Consider the following 18,203-nt stretch of genomic DNA (forward strand, 5'->3'; position numbering starts at 1 on the left):
AAAAGAAGAAAGGCTGCTGAGTGATGATGACAGAGGGAGTCTGGAAGTGAGAGTGAGGAGCTAGGAGGATGCCTGTGCCTCCTCCTGGTCCAGCTTTGGGGGCCAGGGTTGGGAGTGTCAGGATGAGAAGAGGAGCTCTCAGAATTGGAAAGGATGGTAAGGGTGTAGTGTTTTCTGGAGAAAGCCAAGATTCCATTATGTAGGCTGAGCTGGATGGGGATGAGAGTAGGGGAGAGGCAAGAGGGGAACATTACAGATATTGACTCCGAAGCACAAGGATAGGGAAGTGGAACCAGGAATTTTCCCACCGTAGAATGGGGATTGAGAAATAACGTGGCACCAAGAAAAAAGAGCTGGCCTTGGAGTCAGGACAACTTGGGTTCAAGTCCTGCCTCTGACCCATACTGGCTAATTCACTTCACCTTTTACTGTTCCAGGCAATACCTTATATGGCACTTAGTTATAGAAGAGCTACTCATTTGTATTTGTATTGTATAGAGGTTGTTTCCTCAGTAGAGAAGTTCCTATACCCATGAAATCACAGTTCTATATTCAGCTGTCCTCCCCAATTTCCTCCTATTACTGCCCCCCGAGCCCCACTCCCCAATTGTAGGCAGTCAGGTGGCATAATGGAAAAAGTGATGGGCCTGCACTTAGGAAGACTTATCTTCCTGAGTTCAAATCTGGCTTCAGACACTAGCTGTGTGACCCTGGGCAAGTCACTTAACTCTGTTTGTCTCAGTTTCTTCATCTATAAAATGAGCTAGAGAAGGAAATGGCAAACCACTCCAGTATCTTTGCCAAGAAAACCCCAAATGGGGTCACAAAAAGTTGGACATGACTGAAAGCAATGGAATAACAAACCAAAAAAATCATCTTCTAAGGATAAAATATCGAGGGGACAAAAGTTCTAGAAACTGAAAAATATTTGCCAGGAGAAATATTTATTGGGGAAAAAGACAATAGAGGCTGGAGGGAGGGAGGGGGGAGGAATTGCATCTTTAGTTTCACTAGCATCTAATTGAAATTTAACATTTCCTTCAATTATTTGAAAAACATGATTCTGAAAAGGGGTCCATGGGCTTTACCAGACTACCAAAGGGGTCCATGATAGAAAAGAAAAGATTGCCTTGCCCAAAGTAGGCACCAATAAATGTTTGTTGAATTGAAGTCAACCCAAAGAGAGAATAAACTGAACTATTCAGGGAAGGGTTTAAGGAAGAAACAGGAAATGAACTGGGCTTTGAAGGCTGGGGTAGGATTGGGGTAGGCAGAGAAGTGGGGGCAGGAGTTAGTTCCATGGCCCATTCAGCCTAAAACTTAATTTGTGAGGGGGCAGGTTGGAAGAGAGAGATAGTCTCTCTCCTTGATTTTGGCTTTGGGGGGAAGGGGTCCAGGACACACCCAGAGTGTTCTCACTCACCATTTTTAACCAGCTGCACTGGCCAGGACCTACACATGTGGACAGATCATTTTCGAGAAAAGGTTAATTTGGTTTGTGTTAGGAAATATTTTATAAATTCAGAAATCACAGCCAAGGGGAAGTGCCCCACCCCACCCCTACCCCCCACCAATGTCTCAAATAACTGCAATATGAAACAGGAGGAATAGTCATTCATCTTGTGGTTCCTCTAGTGGGAGAGCATTTCTGCTAACTCTAGGACTTTATGCCTACTATAAAACAACAACAATGGAAACTCAAGAGAGTTTTAAGGAGGAAGAGGTCATCTGTCACACCAACAGATTGGCAGCTGCAGAACAAATGATGTTTTCTTCAATGGAGCCCTTTGAAATCAGTGGTAAAGTACTCTTCACTGTTAATGAAATCTAGGAGCAATGCATTCATTTCACCGTCCATATAAGAATAGAATATTTGATTGGGAAGATTGAATTTGCACTGCATATTCAATGTTTAGAAATTCTGTAGACTTCTTGCAGATGAATTTCTAGTATGTTTAGTTCTGGAATTTTCTGGAAGGTTAATAATAGCTGCATTACCTATTTAGCATCCTCTATTTCTTTTTTTTTTAATTCAAGAACTGCTTCTATTTTTAAATGGTATTCCCTTACAAGTGAATTATCCAGCCTCTACTGTCTTTCTCCTCATTAAATATTTTACTTGGTAATTTTTTTTTACTTTCAGAAACTTCTAGAACTTTTTTCCTCCATGTTTCATCCTTAAGACAGGACAGTTGATTGCATTTTAGGGGAAGTGGCAGAGGAAAAGAGGGCAGGGCAGGACAGGTAATCTACACCTGTGATTTAATCGGTGTGGGATTTTATTGAGGAAACTGCCTCTATCAATACACATGAGTAGCTGCTCTATAACTAATTGCCTTATAAGGTATTGCCTGGAATAGTGGAAAGTTAAGTGACTTAGCCAGTATGGGTAAGAGGCTATACTTGAACCCAGGTTGTCCTGACTTCAAGGCATGCTTTTAATCCACTACATCACCCTGATTAAATATAAAAATGAACTTCTAATGTTGAAATGATTTAAGAGAACTGGCAGTGAATACTCAAGTTTCAAATTTCATTAAAAAAACCTCAAGAAAGTTGGATTTGTAAGATATGTATTGAACATAGACTCCAGAGGACAGAAGGTCAAATGTACCTCTTTCTTCTCCCCCAGAGAAAGATTGTACTATGGGTATAGAAGGAGGAATATGTTTCCCGATATGACCAATATATTGATTTGCTTTCCTTAAGTGTATGTCTTTGTTGGAACTGAGGATTGTTTATAATGGGAGGGGAGGGTTCAAATGAATTCTTTTTATATTTTATCAATTTTAACATTCATTTTTTAAAATTTTGAGTTCCAAATTCTCCCCCTCCCTTGAGTCCCTCCTTCATCCATTGAGAAGGCAAGGAATATGATATCAGTTATACATGTGAATTAAGTTCAAATGAATTAATTTTTTAAAAAACTTTAATTTTGCCTGATTCATTTACTCTGTACAATATTGCATAGATGATTTTTTAAAGAAAAGGAGATTTTATTGATGCCTTTTGTCTTCACATCACCATTATTTCACATAAATGTGTTTTGAAAAGCTTGCTTTCTGCTTTCTTGGACTGAATTCTCATTCTTGAATATCAACACGTGAAACTTTTTTCTCAGTCTCCCCTTCACACCCCTTGTACTTTTCTAGAAGCATTATACTCTGGTTTCTTTTCAGAATCCCACCCACTCCTTCAATATTTATTGAGTCTCTGGAATCACAGGATAACAGATTTTAGAAATAACAAAAACATCTCATCTAACAGCTTCATTTTCCAGATGAGGAAACTAAGATGGGAGAGATAAAGGGAGTTGTCCAAGGTCATACAGGAAGCTTACCAAGTATAATTATACTGTGAGGATTACAATGAATAAGACACAAACTCCACACACAGCGGGGGAAGAGGAGGAAGGAAAAAATATGTGATGTATCTTAATCCAATCGAAACAATAAAGGGAAAATAATTCCTGTAATCTCTCAGGAAGAAGACAGCCTATAGGAAGATGAGTGAGGAGGCAAAGGGTGGGATTGAAAAAAGGAAGGGGGGGAAAGAAATGTTTCAGTGGTAGGAGAGGGCCAACATTGATGAATTCTCCTATAGGAGAAGAGAGATATTCTATAAAGGAAGATAGGGACCTTACAATGGATATTATCTGTCTGTCTGTCTCTCCTCATGTTTCTGAAGTCAATGCCTCAGAGATTCTATGACCATGCATGTCCTCTCTTGAAGCAGGAATGAAGAATGTTTCTTTTTTTTCAAAGCTTTAGTACCAACTCTGCCCCTCATGCTGACACATATACTGAGTCATCATTTTCTTTACCAATTAATAATTAAAATACTAATAAGCTACGGTCATTATAGTGTGTTAGAAATTACAAAGTGCCTTAGACGCTATCTTATTTGATCATCACAATCTGGGAGATGGGTACTGTTTTGATCTTCATTTTACAGATGAAGAAACTGAGGCACAGAGAAATTAAAGTGGCTTCCCCAGGGTTGCACAGCTAGCCTGTGTCTGAAGAAAGACTCAAATTCAGGTTTTCTTGGGAAAAAAAAAGTCTCTTATCCAAAATATTCTGGGCTTGGCAGGTGAATTTGGCAAATATTGTTTGTTTTCTGAGAAAAACTTGGAATTTTTCCAAAAGGATTTTTTAACTGAACAATCAAAAACAAAGGGAAAAGCAAAGCAAAGAACATGAAAATAGCCCAGTTTCTTGAAGAAAGAATACTTATCCTGACCCTAACAGAAATCTACATGCAGATTGACTTAGAGTCGTGTAGCACTAGAGTTGGAAAGGGTCTCAGTGATCATCTAGTATGGAAGGGCCCACAGAAGCCATCATTTTACAGATAAAGAAACTGAGTCCCAGAAGGATAAAGTGACTTGTTTTAGAAGAAACAGATAGTAAGTAGCAGAGCAAGGATTTAAAGGTGGGTCCTCTGGCTCCAAATCCAGCACTCTTACTTCTGTACCCCACTACCCCTTATTTTATAGAACTAGAAACCAGAGTCCCAGAGGAAAATGACTGGCTCAAGGTCATGCAGTGAGTTCTTGGCAGAGCCATCAATAGAACTTAGGTCTCCTACCTGTGTAATACAGTGAACGTGGCAGGACCAGGTCCTTTTCCTCCACTTTACCCTCCTTGGGAGATCTTAGCTTCTTACCCTCACCGCCAACCTTTTCAGTCTTTAGACATGGTCATATTCTGACTCTCTCTCTTTTGTTATTTCGCCTCTGCGGATCAGGGAAATTAATGGAAGGTGCAGGATAAGGCCATAATAGCTGTCTAATTATTTAAAGAGCTATCACTTGGAGGAGGGACTAGACTTATTTCATTTGAACCCAGAGGGCAAAACCAGGAGAAATAGGTCAAAGCTGCAAACGGGGCAAATTTTGGTTTGGTGTCAGAAAAAACATCTTAGCTATTAGAGTGGTACCAGAATGAAATACCTAGAGAAGTGATGGGCTTTCCCTCCTTTAAGATCTTCAAGCAGATGCTGGATGACTGACTGCATCTCTTCTTATGGCATATAGATTGGATTAAATAGGTGCTGTGGTTCCTTCCAACTCTCAAATTCTGTAATTTAGAGATGGGAGAAGCTCTGAACACACTTCTCTTCCTCTTCTCCTTTCCCTCACTCTATTTCCTATACTTTTAAGTAGAGGCAGAAAAGCTTACTTAGGTCCTCAAGGCATGTGGCTTACTATTCAGCTCTCAATACCCTGATGTGGCTTGTGGTAATAGAAAGGGTAATTTCTTATAATAGAAAAGGCATTGGATTTAGAGTCAGACAATGGGAGTTTAAATCCTGTCTCTGCTGCTTATTTACTGTGTAACCTTGAGTAAGTCATTTAACATCTCTTGGCCTCAGTGATATTATCTGTAAAATTAGGGAGATAAGCTCTAAGGTCCTTTTAAGCTCTATATTCTATGATCCTAAGCTATAACTGTTTTTAGAGTAGAAAGCTCATATAACCAAGGGCAAATGTTGGTTAGCCAGCCAACATTCCCTAACCCCAGTCAACTGCCTGGACAATGCATGCCTTTCGTTAGAAAAGGGACTGAGGAAAGAATACAACAGTGGGATCTAACTGGATTGTGTGCTATTATAAAATAACAACAGAATCTAGGAACTAGAAAGAAACAAGCATTTATTCAGCACCTACTATGTGTTTATATGTGCAACACTGTACATTTTATCCCATTTGGTCCTGAAAACAATGTTGGGAGGTAGGCGACAGATATTGTCATCCCCAGTTTATACTTGAGGAAATCAGAGGTTAAGTGACTTGAGGATGGTCCTACAACTAAGAACTGTCTAAGATCGTATTTGAACTCAGGTCTTCCCAACTCCAGGCCCACCCCTCTATCCACTGCACCACCTAGTTGCCTCTAGGCAGGGGCTTCAAAGGTCATCTAGGTCACTTTAATACTGAAACAGAAACCAACTCTGAAGCTTCACCTTGTATGGGACAGAATTTTTAAATAATAGGAGAGACATCTTTGAGAGAAACAAAGTAAATTTATTCTACAAACCTTGCAAGATTCGGGCACACCTCCATAATGGAGGAGGCGAGGTAAAAGGGAACCTGCCTTAATTTATAGTCTTAATGAAAAAGATTCCCACCCACCTCTATCCCTTCTCACCATTGCCTGGGAGGTGGGCTTACACTCTAGGCGCGAAAACTGCACAGAGGACCAAGATTGATCTGGTCCATTTAGGTTTTTCCTTATCAGAACTTAACTGCCAGGGTGTCGTCCGAAAGTCTAGGAGAAGAAATGGGGTGGGGGAAGGAGAGATCCTTCCTGGATCAGAGAACAAATAGCTCACAGGAAGTTCATTATCTTCTAACATCTGAGAGAGAGGGGGAGAAGGGCGCCCACAGTTCCAGGCCCTCGCCTTCCAAAATCACAAAGCCAAATCAAATCCCAAAACCTCTCCATTAGACATACCCTGTGAAGTCTTCACAATTATCTGTCCCATTCAACCTCACACCCAGCAAAGGAGATGACAAAAGGTAGAAACAGTCAATGCTAGATAGACTGCAGGAAGATAAGCCTTTTAATATATTGGTGAAGCTATGAGTTGGTCCAGTCATCATAGAAAACAATTCGTCTCCTCTTTGTCTATTTTCCTCTTGCATTATTGCTATTGCTAGCATTTCTAGGCAATGTCAAATAGCAATGCAAAGAGAAGGCATGCTTGCTTTATTCTTGTATTTATTGGAAAAACTTTTAGTGTTTGTACATTACAGATAATGTTAGCTTTTGGTTTTATGCATAATACTACTCATTGTTCTTAAATGATTCCTTAAAGCCTATGTAGGATTTTTAGTATAAATTAGTGCTGTTATTTTGTGAAAAGATTTTTCTATAGCTAGTGACACAATCATGTTGGTCTGGTTGGATTTGTTTTTAATATGATTAATAATATTGTTTCCCTGATTCAAAGCCATCCTTGAATTCCTTGTAAAATCTAGCTTGGTCATAAAATAATTTTTAAAATACAGAATTATAGTCTTTTGCTAGAATTTTATTTAAAATTTTTAAATCAATGTCACTGTTATTCACCTATGATTTCCTTTCTCTGCTTTATATCTGCTTGGTTTAGGTAGTAAGATTATAATTGTTTCATAAAAGGAGTTTGGTAGAGTGTTTTCTATCACAGTTAATGAGAAAAATTATTTGTGTTGCATACGTAATAATTGTTCTTTAAACATTTTAAAGATTTTGCCCATAACTTCGTCTGGACTAGGGTTTATTTCTCCTTCCCCTGGTAGTTTCTTCATGGTTTGGTCATTTTCTGAGATTGGGTTATTTAAGACTGCTATTTCATGCTCTTTAATTTATATTATTTGACCCATTTCTGTTTTTGTAATTGCTTTTGTTCTTAAATATTTCTAGTAGTTCCATAAGGACCTTGGCTATAAGATGTTTTTCAGAGTTATTTGTTATGAAGTTTTTTCTCCATTGATCACTTGCCTTCTCATCCTTGATGCATTAATTTTGTTCATACAAAAGTTTTTCAATTTTATACAACCTAAATTATTTATTTATCTGTTATAAGCACCTCTATCCCATGTTTGGTTAAGAATTTATCTCCATATATATCTGTGAAATGTACCTGATTTAGGCCATCCCACTTTGGGTCATCTCTTATTAAGAAGCTTTTCTTACATAGAGCTTCAAACTGACTTTTTACAGCTTTGCTAATAATTACCTAATGACATCAAATTACTAAGGTACACTCTTTAGGTATAGTCAGCCAGTGACTATAAATCCATTCAAATCTGCCATCATGCAACAAACCTGTCAAACTCATGAAGAACTTTGTCACATGTGTTGTTGGAATTAAAAATGGCGTTGTTCTAATATACTGTTCCAATAACTCATTCAAAAGAAAGAAGTGTGTTTAGTTGGCCATAATTTTATTCTGATAATCACCACTTTCACTCTGAAGTATTAAAAAAAAGTTCTCCATAGAACAAAATTCCTTCAGAGAGGTGGGAGACTCAGAGTAATTTGCGATATACATTTTTTGCCAATGCATGGATTAGTTTTGTTTAACTATGTCTATTTGCTATTTAAAAAAAGAATTTTTAAATGGAGGGGGGAATTTAGGATAGAGATAGAGACAAGCATAGTAATGCAAAAGAGAGGGGGAGAGAGAGAGAAAGAGAGAGAGAGAGAGAGAGAGAGAGAGAGAGAGAAAGGAAGGAAGGAAGGGAGGGAGGGAGGGAGGAAGGAAGGAAGGGAGGGATGGAAGAAGGGAAAGAGAGAGAGAAAGAAAGAGGAAGGAAGGAAAAAGAAAAAAGAGGAATGAAGAGAAAGGAAGAAAGAAAAGAGAATCAGGGTAGTTTTTTTTTTTTAATGTGCAGGAAAAAAAAAACAAAAAGAGGCTCAGAAGGAAACAGAGACTAACAAGACAGCTTTGAAATCAGCATGTTGAATTTATATTTTAAAAATTCAAGCTATATATAATAGGGATTTAGCATTCCACATGAAATTTTCTTATGTCATTGTTCTTTATAGAAATGCTGAAGTTTAAGTTCAGAATAACAAAAAAAAATTATTTTAATTTTAAAAAGAATGTAAGCTTGAGCTGAAGGACTCTTTTATTGTCCTGGTATTTTTATATCTTTTATAGTTTAAAAAATATTCTCCATGAGAAAGAAGATACAAACTAATTAAAATTGAATAGTTCTTTTTTTTCTTACTCTATAATTTGCTAACTTTTAAGTACATAATAATTTCAACATGTACCTTTCAAAGTTGTCCTACTAGTCTGTGTTTCCTTTTGGCTTTCTTTCTGCTATCTTCTGTGCATTTAAAAAAATGTTTCAATGACCCACTTTTCTTTTGCTTTTTTGGGGAAAATCTATCTATTGCTAGGCCTTCTTTCCATCTTACTTCCCTTCCAATTCAATTAAATTCAACAACATAATATAGTCACTGCCTTGGAGATTGGAAATGGCAACTGACCTCAGAATCTTAGCAATGAACCTGGTTGGCAGAAGCAAAAGCTGAATGTCCTGTACAATACCTTCTAAGGTTATGGCCATTCAGTGAGATGGAATGAATGGAATAGTGGTGAGACAATGACTCCACCCCACTCCATGCCCATTTGTGACTTTGAGACTAGGTATGCTTAATACAATAGCTTTTGGGGGCTTCAGATGAGAGACAGAAGTCCCTTCACAGTGAAAACAACCAAACACAGAACAGAGTGTGGAAATTGAGAAAAAGCTAGGAGGCAAAAATGCAGCCGCTGGGAGTTAAAAGTTTGAAGTTCTCTACAAGTGGCTGGTTACTTCATTCCTCTCCCCCTTTCCCTAGGAATTCTAAAGCCAATAATTTCACTTCATTGTACTCCAGTGAAATTTGAGATTTCAGGAGCAGTTCTGCCACTTTGGATGGCAAATCCTGTATTTTGCGCATTTAAATTATGCTTTAGTGAAATGTAATCTATAGTTGTTCACTCCTTACTCCCTCCTCTGCAAAAGGTGGATAATAATAACACTTATCTCACAGGACTGATATGAAGATCAAATGAAATAATGTGTTCAAAGAGCTTTGCAAACCTTAATGTGTTATATAAATATTAGTTATCATTTCTTTCTGCCCATACCTGTGTTTGATGGAGCTCAGGCAGAAATGGTTTTAGGATAAACTATTATTCAATGTCTATTTTTATTATTAGTGGAGAATTCTTTCCTATCAGACATAGTTGGGAAGAATCCTAGAATGTCAATGAGATGGGAGTCAACAAACCAATATGTTATGAATTGTTGGAAATATGTCCATTCCCTTAAAGTAGGCCAAAATTTAAAAAAAATGAGGAGCTTAAGGCTTTGTGAAAGTAAGGCTGATTGTTATGGGAAATAGACAAGACCCATCCCTGCATGTATGAGGGGAATGAAATATGGACTTAGACCCTGGATCTAGACTTGAGAGGTCTTGCTGAGGAGGTAATTGGAGCAGTTTGAGCACTGGAGGGTTCAGGTGGTTTACCCAGAGATTCCAATCCAAGTGGCTCTCCCAGTCCTTTTCTCCTAGGAGGAACAGGAAGTACCTGAATGACCCTGTGTGGGGCACATGTACTTTTCCTGCCTCTTACATACCTGACTCCTTCTCTTAATGCCAAATGTAAACCAGGTGCTTTTGTGGAGTGGGACCGCTGGAACTTATGATATACATCCTGCTGGTATACATTCTTTTAGAGACTGCTTTGCTCTGCTCCCATGAACATTCTCCTCTCTGTATTTTAGAGTCAAGGAAAAAGAAAAAATGTGGAGGAAATTGTATCACGTCTGCAATAATCATCTACCTAGTCCTGTTTACAGCAGGTGTGGGATTTCTGGTGATACAAGGTAACTGCTTTTCTTGAGAGCAAGCTCTGTATGCTAGAGGATGATGCCTGCCCTGGCATAAACTTCTGTTAATCCAGGAGACTTGAGGAATTCTTCCTTGTTGTCTGAGCTGCTGGGCAAACGGAAGGAGCAAAGAAAGCCACAGGGTCAGGAGAGGATAACTGTGTGTGTGTGTGTGTGTGTGTGTGTGTGTGTGTGTGTGTGTGTATGTGTGTGTGTGCGCGTGCGTGCGTGCGTGTGTGTGTGTGTGTGTACATATATATGTGTGTGCATGTGTATATATGTACATATATACATACACCTACATACATATTTATATATAAAACACTATGCTACTCTAATTGAATTATTTAACCAAATTTAAAGGCTTCTTTAATTAATCATCTCAGGGGATTACCTAGTCACCTTTTAATTCTGACGAGATAGAAAAAATAATGAATTAATCATTAATTTGGAGCCACCTACTTTGGAATTTGTGACCAGTTCAGACACGGACTGGACAGATCACAGGATCCTAATTTGCTCTGTCTATGGAGAATCGGGTTAAGCAAATGAATGGTGTGAATGGAAGTGAGGAGGAAATTTAGGACAAACTATTTTAAAATACTTTATAGGCAATATTTATATGCTAATTACAAATAATTCATTTAAGCAGTCTCTCTAAGGCTTCTATTAGGCAACCCTTTGTTAGTTTAGTTAGGGTTACTATATGCTCTTGAAAGAAATAATTTTATGTTTCTTTAAAAACTCTTCTGCTATTCAGATTCTTTAATAATTTATACAGGCCAGCCAAACTGAATTAAGATGTTAGTCTATGCATTAATCTAACATACTGCAAAACCTACCTATTTCTAAAGCCAGGGATTTACAACTTTTGTTTCATCTTTTTGGGGGCTGAGTTTGAGGCATTAATGGGTTCTTCTGAAACACGAAGATTAAATAGGAAATTGGGAAGCAGTCCTGGAAATGAAGCCATTATGGTGGGAAGCTGACAGCTTTCTAGCTGAAGTCAATACAAGAGACAGGCACCACCCATGAGCAATGATAAGGATGGTACAGTAGAAAACCATGAACCAACCCTCCTGCAGGGTTTGCTGCTTGACATACCAGGGAGTCATGAAGGAGGGATTGGGGAGATCAAATGGAAGCCTCTACCAGTCCTCAATTATCCATGATGGACTTAGGTTGTGGTCTCTATTCTAAGAAGATTGGTTCTACATGTTAAGTCCAAAGGACTACATAAAGTGAGGGAAACGAAACTGTCTTCGTGTAAGAATGCCATTTAAACAGTCATCCCTAGGACTTGGCACATCAATGTAATCCCTGGCTTAGGGAACTACTCCCTAAACTTTAAGCTGGGTAATAATTCAGATGTGACAGATGCAGAAGAATGAAGTGGCCTTGCCAACTGATAATTTGAAAACACAATCAGCCTGTAAATGCCTCACTATGGCCAAGGTAAAGGGGGAGAAAATTTACCCTCCCCAGTGGCTCCCTTTTATAATTGATTTCCTCTTCATATCTACCTCTTAGCAAATCAGAAATCTCTGTGGGTCTCAATGTCTTTATCTTTAAAATAAGGGAAACTGGAGCTATAAGGTGCATGACAGTTCTAACTTCAATGACTTTATGATTTGGGAATTAGGAGAGCCACAGTGTTGATTTGCCCTAGGTCTCCTATCTTCCTAGGGAAATGTGAAACTATGAAAGTTATACATTAATGTCATGCATGAATATTAAGTTTCTGTAAGAAGTATGTGTATATAGTTTTGAGTCTACAGAAGGAAATGGCTTCCCAAAGATCTCGGCTCCTAACACTCGAGAGGCTGTTCTTTCCCAATGGAACACGGGAATCTTCCCTGGATGAAGAATCAGGTCCATCTTTCTCCTATATCATGTCCAGCCAGTCACCTCTCAACATTAAGAGTGAGCAAGAGAGGCTTCTGGGAATTGAAAAGGTGATCACTGAGGTGCAAGCCAGCCAGAAAGAATTATGTGGAAGGCTGGCCAACATTACCATGAACCCAGGTAAGTGGCATATCTGTTTTCTCTGCTCTTTCTCTGGTCCTTTCTGCCTTTGTCACAAGGGACCACCTCAGAGTAGAAAGGGAGAGGAGGAAGTCCTATGTTCATATTGGTAGGAACACTGGACATGGGAAGACAGACTAATCTGCCTGGAAAATGATCTTCCTGGGAGGAAGGAGAACTGAGTGGAATGGATTCGTGGCTCCATCCTTAATTCATCACGTATCGTTGGGGCACACATTTTAGCCACCTCTGACCTTGGTTTCAGTATTATTATAACAAGGAGAATAATTTCTGCCTTTTCTTTCTTTCTTCTAGCATTGAGTGAGGCTAAAACAAGATGAATGATTATGAAATAGTTGGAGAGGGATAGGGGCAGCAAAGCCCAAGTACTATATACATATCACGAATCTCAGTGCAGATTCAAGAGCTCAATCCCTCCTCTCACTCACTCACCTACTTTCCAAATACGATTATATTATCCAATCTCTCCCACACTACACTCCCCAGGAAGAAGGAATAGATGAATGAAAGTGTATTAAGTACTTCCTATATGCCAAACACTGTGCTAAGCACTGGGGATACAACTACAAAGGGGAAAGGGAAAAAAGAAGAGGAGGAAGAAGAGTTTTCCACTCACTCCTATATAAGGGTAAATATGATGGGGATATGAGAGTTATCCAACCTGCTTCCCTGGCAGAGTTGAGCAGGCTGTCAAAAAGAAAGCTGGGATAAATAAGAGGAGTTGTCTCATTTTCCATGTATCCCTTGGTTTTCCAGTCTCAATTTAGGGGAATTACAAGTGAGTTAGATGCCAGTCCTAGTCTCTGAAAATACATTCAATGCACAGTATAAAAGAGGAAATAATTCCTGGGCCTAAATATTCTCCATATATTCATTCATCAAATAATCATTTACTAAGTACCTACTATGTACAATGTACTGAGAAGGAAAAAAAGGACGCAGATACAGTTGCAGAATCTACCCTAGGGGAGCTTACTTTTGAATGTTACATTATGTAACACTGTCTACCATGGCTGCCACTGCTAAAAGGCAGGTAGGTTGCATTTCACCCCTCCTCCAGGGTTCTGCACAAAATAAGCCTCAACTACAGTAACAAAAAAAATAGGGACATGAATTTGTAAATTCCAAAGGAGAATTTGCCAGATTCCATGATCCCAGAATGAGGGTCATTTTTGATACTTGAATGAAAGTTTTAGAATAAACAAAAAGAATCCTTTTGTCTATTGTAATCTTAGGGAACTCAGCAATTTGAGAAATGGTCTCGGTGAAAAATACAAAATGGTTAAAATTTCTGAGTGAGACGAGTTATTAAGATTGGCTAGGAATATTAAGGACATATTCTTGACCTTTGAGGATGATGTCTGCAATTCCAAAGAACTTATGATGAAAATGCTATCCACCTCCAGAGAGAGAACTGATGAACTCTGAGTGCCAATTGAAATATAATTTTCTAACTTTGTTGTTTTGCTTTTTGTGACATGACTAATATGAAAAGATGTTTTGTGCAATTTCACATGTATAACTCACCTTCTTGATGAGTGGGGGAGGGGCTGGAGAGAGGGAGTGAATTTGGAACTCAAAATTTTAAATATTTAAATAAATAATTTTTTTCAAAAAAAAAAGAGAGAATGATGTCTGTAAAAACAACCCAAACCTCTCCATGGTTCGCTCATCAGAGCCAGAACCTTGGGCTATATAAAGACCACAGGACTGAGCTTAAGGGGCAATTCTGCTAGTCTTACTACTTATTACTTGAGGAAACCAGATGTAGTCATTGAATACCATAAGCCTCACAGATGCTACTCCTTTGACCATCAGCACTTTTTGTACTGATATCAACAAAGCCATCTCAACTGATGAGATGGTTCCATTCTTGGCTTTCTTAGGACTCTGTAGTTCAGAGTGTAGTGGCAATGAATGAAACATTATCTTTCCATAAAGACAGAGATCAAGTCTACATGATTCTAGAATGTCTGAATAGAAATTAAGAAATTTGTGCCTGTAGGTTTCATAGAGAGGGTAAAGAGAAAGTGTTTCCCCTTCCAGGCCAAGAAGCTCTCTCTAAAAGTATCCTTACTCCAACTTTGAAGATCTCAAGGATCTTTGCCATATAAGGAAAAGTATCTTACTCTTCCTTCCCGTGACAATGTTTAAACAGAGTTTGTGTCTATATGAATTAAAGCAAAGGAGTTGCAAAAGAAAGTAAAAGTTACTCCTCATCCATCTCTTTAGCCTACACACCAAACATCTGGTTATTCCAGGTGGTAGTAGTCTATAGGGAAAAATATTTGGATAAGCGACCATAATGATCTCTCTTCACTTAGGTTGTTTTGGCCACAGTAAGGCTACTCTTCACAAGGTATATTCAGTACAAGACAGGAGATTGTATGTGTCCAACATCCAAACTCACCAGAAGAATGTACTTTTAGGGAGTGTGGTGTCCCTGTGTGTCTTTCCAAAGGGCAGAGACCTCCTCCAGCCTTGGGAAAGCTGAGCTCTGTGGCATGTGTCCAAAATTATTGAGCACAGATTGTGAGGTACAATACTTCCTTGTTTCAGGGTTTCGAGGGAGCAAAGGTGATCCAGGCTCTCCAGGTAGGTCTACTCTGGCTTCCCCTACTCCTTCATTAGGTTATGTTAAAACCTCTCTTTTGAAGTTTCACAAAATATGGCCCCAACCTAATTTTCTAGTCCTATCTCCCAACAAGACTTCTCCACATCTTTACCATTTCAGCAACATGCATTGTATTTTCTTCCCTCTTTGCCTTTATCTGTACCTTCCCTCTTCCTGGGAGTGGGCACTCTACCTCTCCCCTCCACCTCAATAATTCCTAACCATCTTCCAAGGCCAAGTTCCAAGTCTCACCTCTTCTATCCCTCAACAGCCCATCTTTCCTTCCTCTGAACTCCCGTTGTACTGCCGCCCATGTACTGTCTATGCTACTCATTTAGGACTTAGCATACCTTGTCCTCTATTTTCAAGGATTTCTTATCTTCCTTATTAGATTGCAACATCCTTGAGGGGAGGGACTGTACCTTATTTATCTTTGTGTCCTCCAGAGGACCTTGCATATAGTAGTTGCTCAATAAAATCAACAATAAATAACTCCTGGTTTGGTTGACATTCAATTCCAGGAATAAATAGATGAAACCTTCTCAAGGCAAGAATCTTTGGATCCATTATTTATTAAGTGACTCCAGTGTGTACTGTTTCTGTCTAGACAATAGCAAGCCATTGTGCCGGAAGGAATTTTGAGCACTTCCAATATAGTGGGTGCTTTTCCAAGAACCATCAGAAATCCAGACATCTGTTCTCAGCTTGGTTTATTAATTCTTTAAAAGTTCTCCTAACTACTTCCAGGTATAGAATTCCAAGCCACAGATTCATTCAAACTGAATTGCTTTTCCCAAACATCCCTGGATGCAGTGTGTTCCCTAGGAAATAGTGAAGAGGTTCTGAACCCCTGCTTTCCGTCACCTGTTGCTGGAAGCCAGTGATTCAAGGGAGACAGTTGGTTAGAGAGGAGATAGCTCTATGAGCTGGGGCTAATGATAATAAGAATGATGATGATCATAACCAAACATAGCTAAAAAAAAAAAAGCCCACACATACAATTAACCTTTAAATTCTCCCATGACCCCACTAAGCTTTGGGCCTTCTCCTTTCCCTTTCCTTAAATTCCTTAGGCTTCCCTTTTGTCGGTTTATTCTTCAAGATTTTTCTCCTTCAGGGCATCTAGGGGCACAGTGGATAGAGCACCTGCCCTGGAGTCAGAAGGATCTGAGTTCAAATGTGGCCTTGCACACTTGACATTACCTGTATCTCCCTGGGCAAGTCACTCAACCACAATTGCCTCACCCAAAAAAAGAAAAAATTTTATTCAACACTTTCTTCTAAGCAGATATCTATAATAAAATAAGCATACAGTACTGATGACTAGCATTTATATGGTGCTTTAAGGTTTGCAAAATACTTTACAGATCATTTTATTATATCCTCACAACCACCCTGTGAAAGAAGTGTTATTATTATCCCCATTTTACAGATGAGGACACTGAGGCACAAGAGAGAATAAGTGATTTGGCCAGGGTCACACAGTTAGGCAGAGGTCTCTCTGACTCCAAGTCCAGCATTATGCCACCTAGCTGCCAGTCCCAGGGTTTTCCAACTGGCAGAAGGTGAGGTCTGGTGCAAAAAATCACAGAATCATGATTTCTCAGGCTCCTACCCCAAAAGCTTGTCCAGAATATCTAAGCCACCATGCCCACACATACCACAGCCACCCATGAAAGAAAGAGGAAGTTGCTTCAGATCTATTTACATTGGAGCGCAGTTCTGAGAACTACTCAGGCAATTTCCCCAATGGTGTTGAAACTATTCAGAACTTTTTACTTTCGCTAGAACCACCATGACATTCAGGTAAGCTAATCCAGAACTTCCACTATAATCTAGGCAGAAGGAATAAGCCACTGAAGTCACTTCTGGTGAGGATGCTTAAGGGAGATGAATTCTAGATCAACACCTCAAAGTATGGTCTGGAGACCCCAGGGGTCCCCAAGACCTTTTCAAAGGATGAGGTCTAAACTGTTTTCATAATAATAATGTGTTTTTATTTCTATATAACCCACATAAACAAAAACTTTGGAGGATTCTTAATAACCTTAGGAGTATAAAGGGGTCCTAATACCAAAATGTTTGAGAATTGCTGTCCTGGAGGAATTGAGCACAGTGTTCTTCCTTGATTGTTAAGAAAATAAGAGCCCTCCTGTGGTAATATGTGCCAATATCTGTGTGACTTTATTATTTAAGTAACTAAAGATGAAGAAGCTTAAGCTGTTGGGAGAATCTCTATGCTAGATGTCTAGGAACAGACTCCAAATCCTCAACAAATTATGGCGACTTTGCAATCGATAACCTAACTGTATTGGGAATCAAGATGGGCTCTAAGCACTTATTCAACCAAGTGCCCCTGAAGAGTTTGGCCTTTGTTTCCTTGATTAAATTAGGAGTCTTTGATGACCTCCTTGCCTCAAGGGAAAGCCTAGTTTACACGGGTTTGAGTGACATATTAGTGGCATCAGAGGCTCTTAGACCACGTGGGTTTAAGTAGCATTTTGGTGACAATTTTAGGTCACGTGGGTCCTAAAGGGAGTTGCTAACTCCAGAGCCAATAGTAAGAGCTTAAATTCTGGTTGCTCAAATGAGGTTTGATGATGGCTAAGGAGTGCATAAAAAGGGAAGACAGAGCTATTTGCTTAGGGCTCTCACTCTTGGCGGTGCGCTGATATGGAGACTCTGGGCAGCTGTAGCTAAGAGCCCTCCAGCTTATAAACCTGGATTTTGGGACCTTGTTAAACTCTGGTAACTATGCACTGAGATTTGAATCAGACAAGGTCTGTCTATTGATGTTTGTAATTTATTTGTATTTGCTCTGAAGTTCAGGGTGCTGGCTTTTTCCCCTGAGCTAAGTGAATGATATTTGTATGCTGGATTAAAGTAAGCTTGTTAACCCCTTAATGTTGCTTTCCTTAGTAAAGCAGATCAAAAGAACTTGGGCTTGCAGTATTCTGTGAGCTGGTTGTTGTTGGTTTTTCAGTCCCACAGCAGCTGCTAGCCGGATTGTTACAACACTGACTACTCTATACCTGTCTTATCATCTATAAAATGGAACTACTACTACCTTTTATAAAGCCCTCATGGATTACTGCAAGGGAAAAATAAGATAGTAGCTGTGAAAGTGCTTTGTAATAAAAATATTCTATGAATACTTATAATACA

The 18,203-nt window shown here is 39.1% G+C and overlaps 1 protein-coding gene across 1 annotated transcript in view; it reads left to right on the forward strand.

Annotated features, from left to right (window-relative positions):
* Positions 1-1,631: 1,631 nt before the first annotated feature.
* MARCO (macrophage receptor with collagenous structure) overlaps positions 1,632-18,203 on the forward strand; it is a 57,900-nt gene continuing 41,328 nt past the window's right edge. Inside the window, exons 1-4 of the mRNA XM_036746851.1 lie at positions 1,632-1,799; positions 10,274-10,375; positions 12,143-12,403; positions 14,984-15,019. Coding sequence (XP_036602746.1) covers positions 1,691-1,799; positions 10,274-10,375; positions 12,143-12,403; positions 14,984-15,019 — 508 coding nt within the window. The 5' untranslated portion in view covers positions 1,632-1,690. The remainder of the gene's footprint in view (positions 1,800-10,273; positions 10,376-12,142; positions 12,404-14,983; positions 15,020-18,203) is intronic.

Source organism: Trichosurus vulpecula, chromosome 2 (assembly GCF_011100635.1).
Source record: "Trichosurus vulpecula isolate mTriVul1 chromosome 2, mTriVul1.pri, whole genome shotgun sequence".
NCBI lineage: Eukaryota > Metazoa > Chordata > Mammalia > Diprotodontia > Phalangeridae > Trichosurus > Trichosurus vulpecula.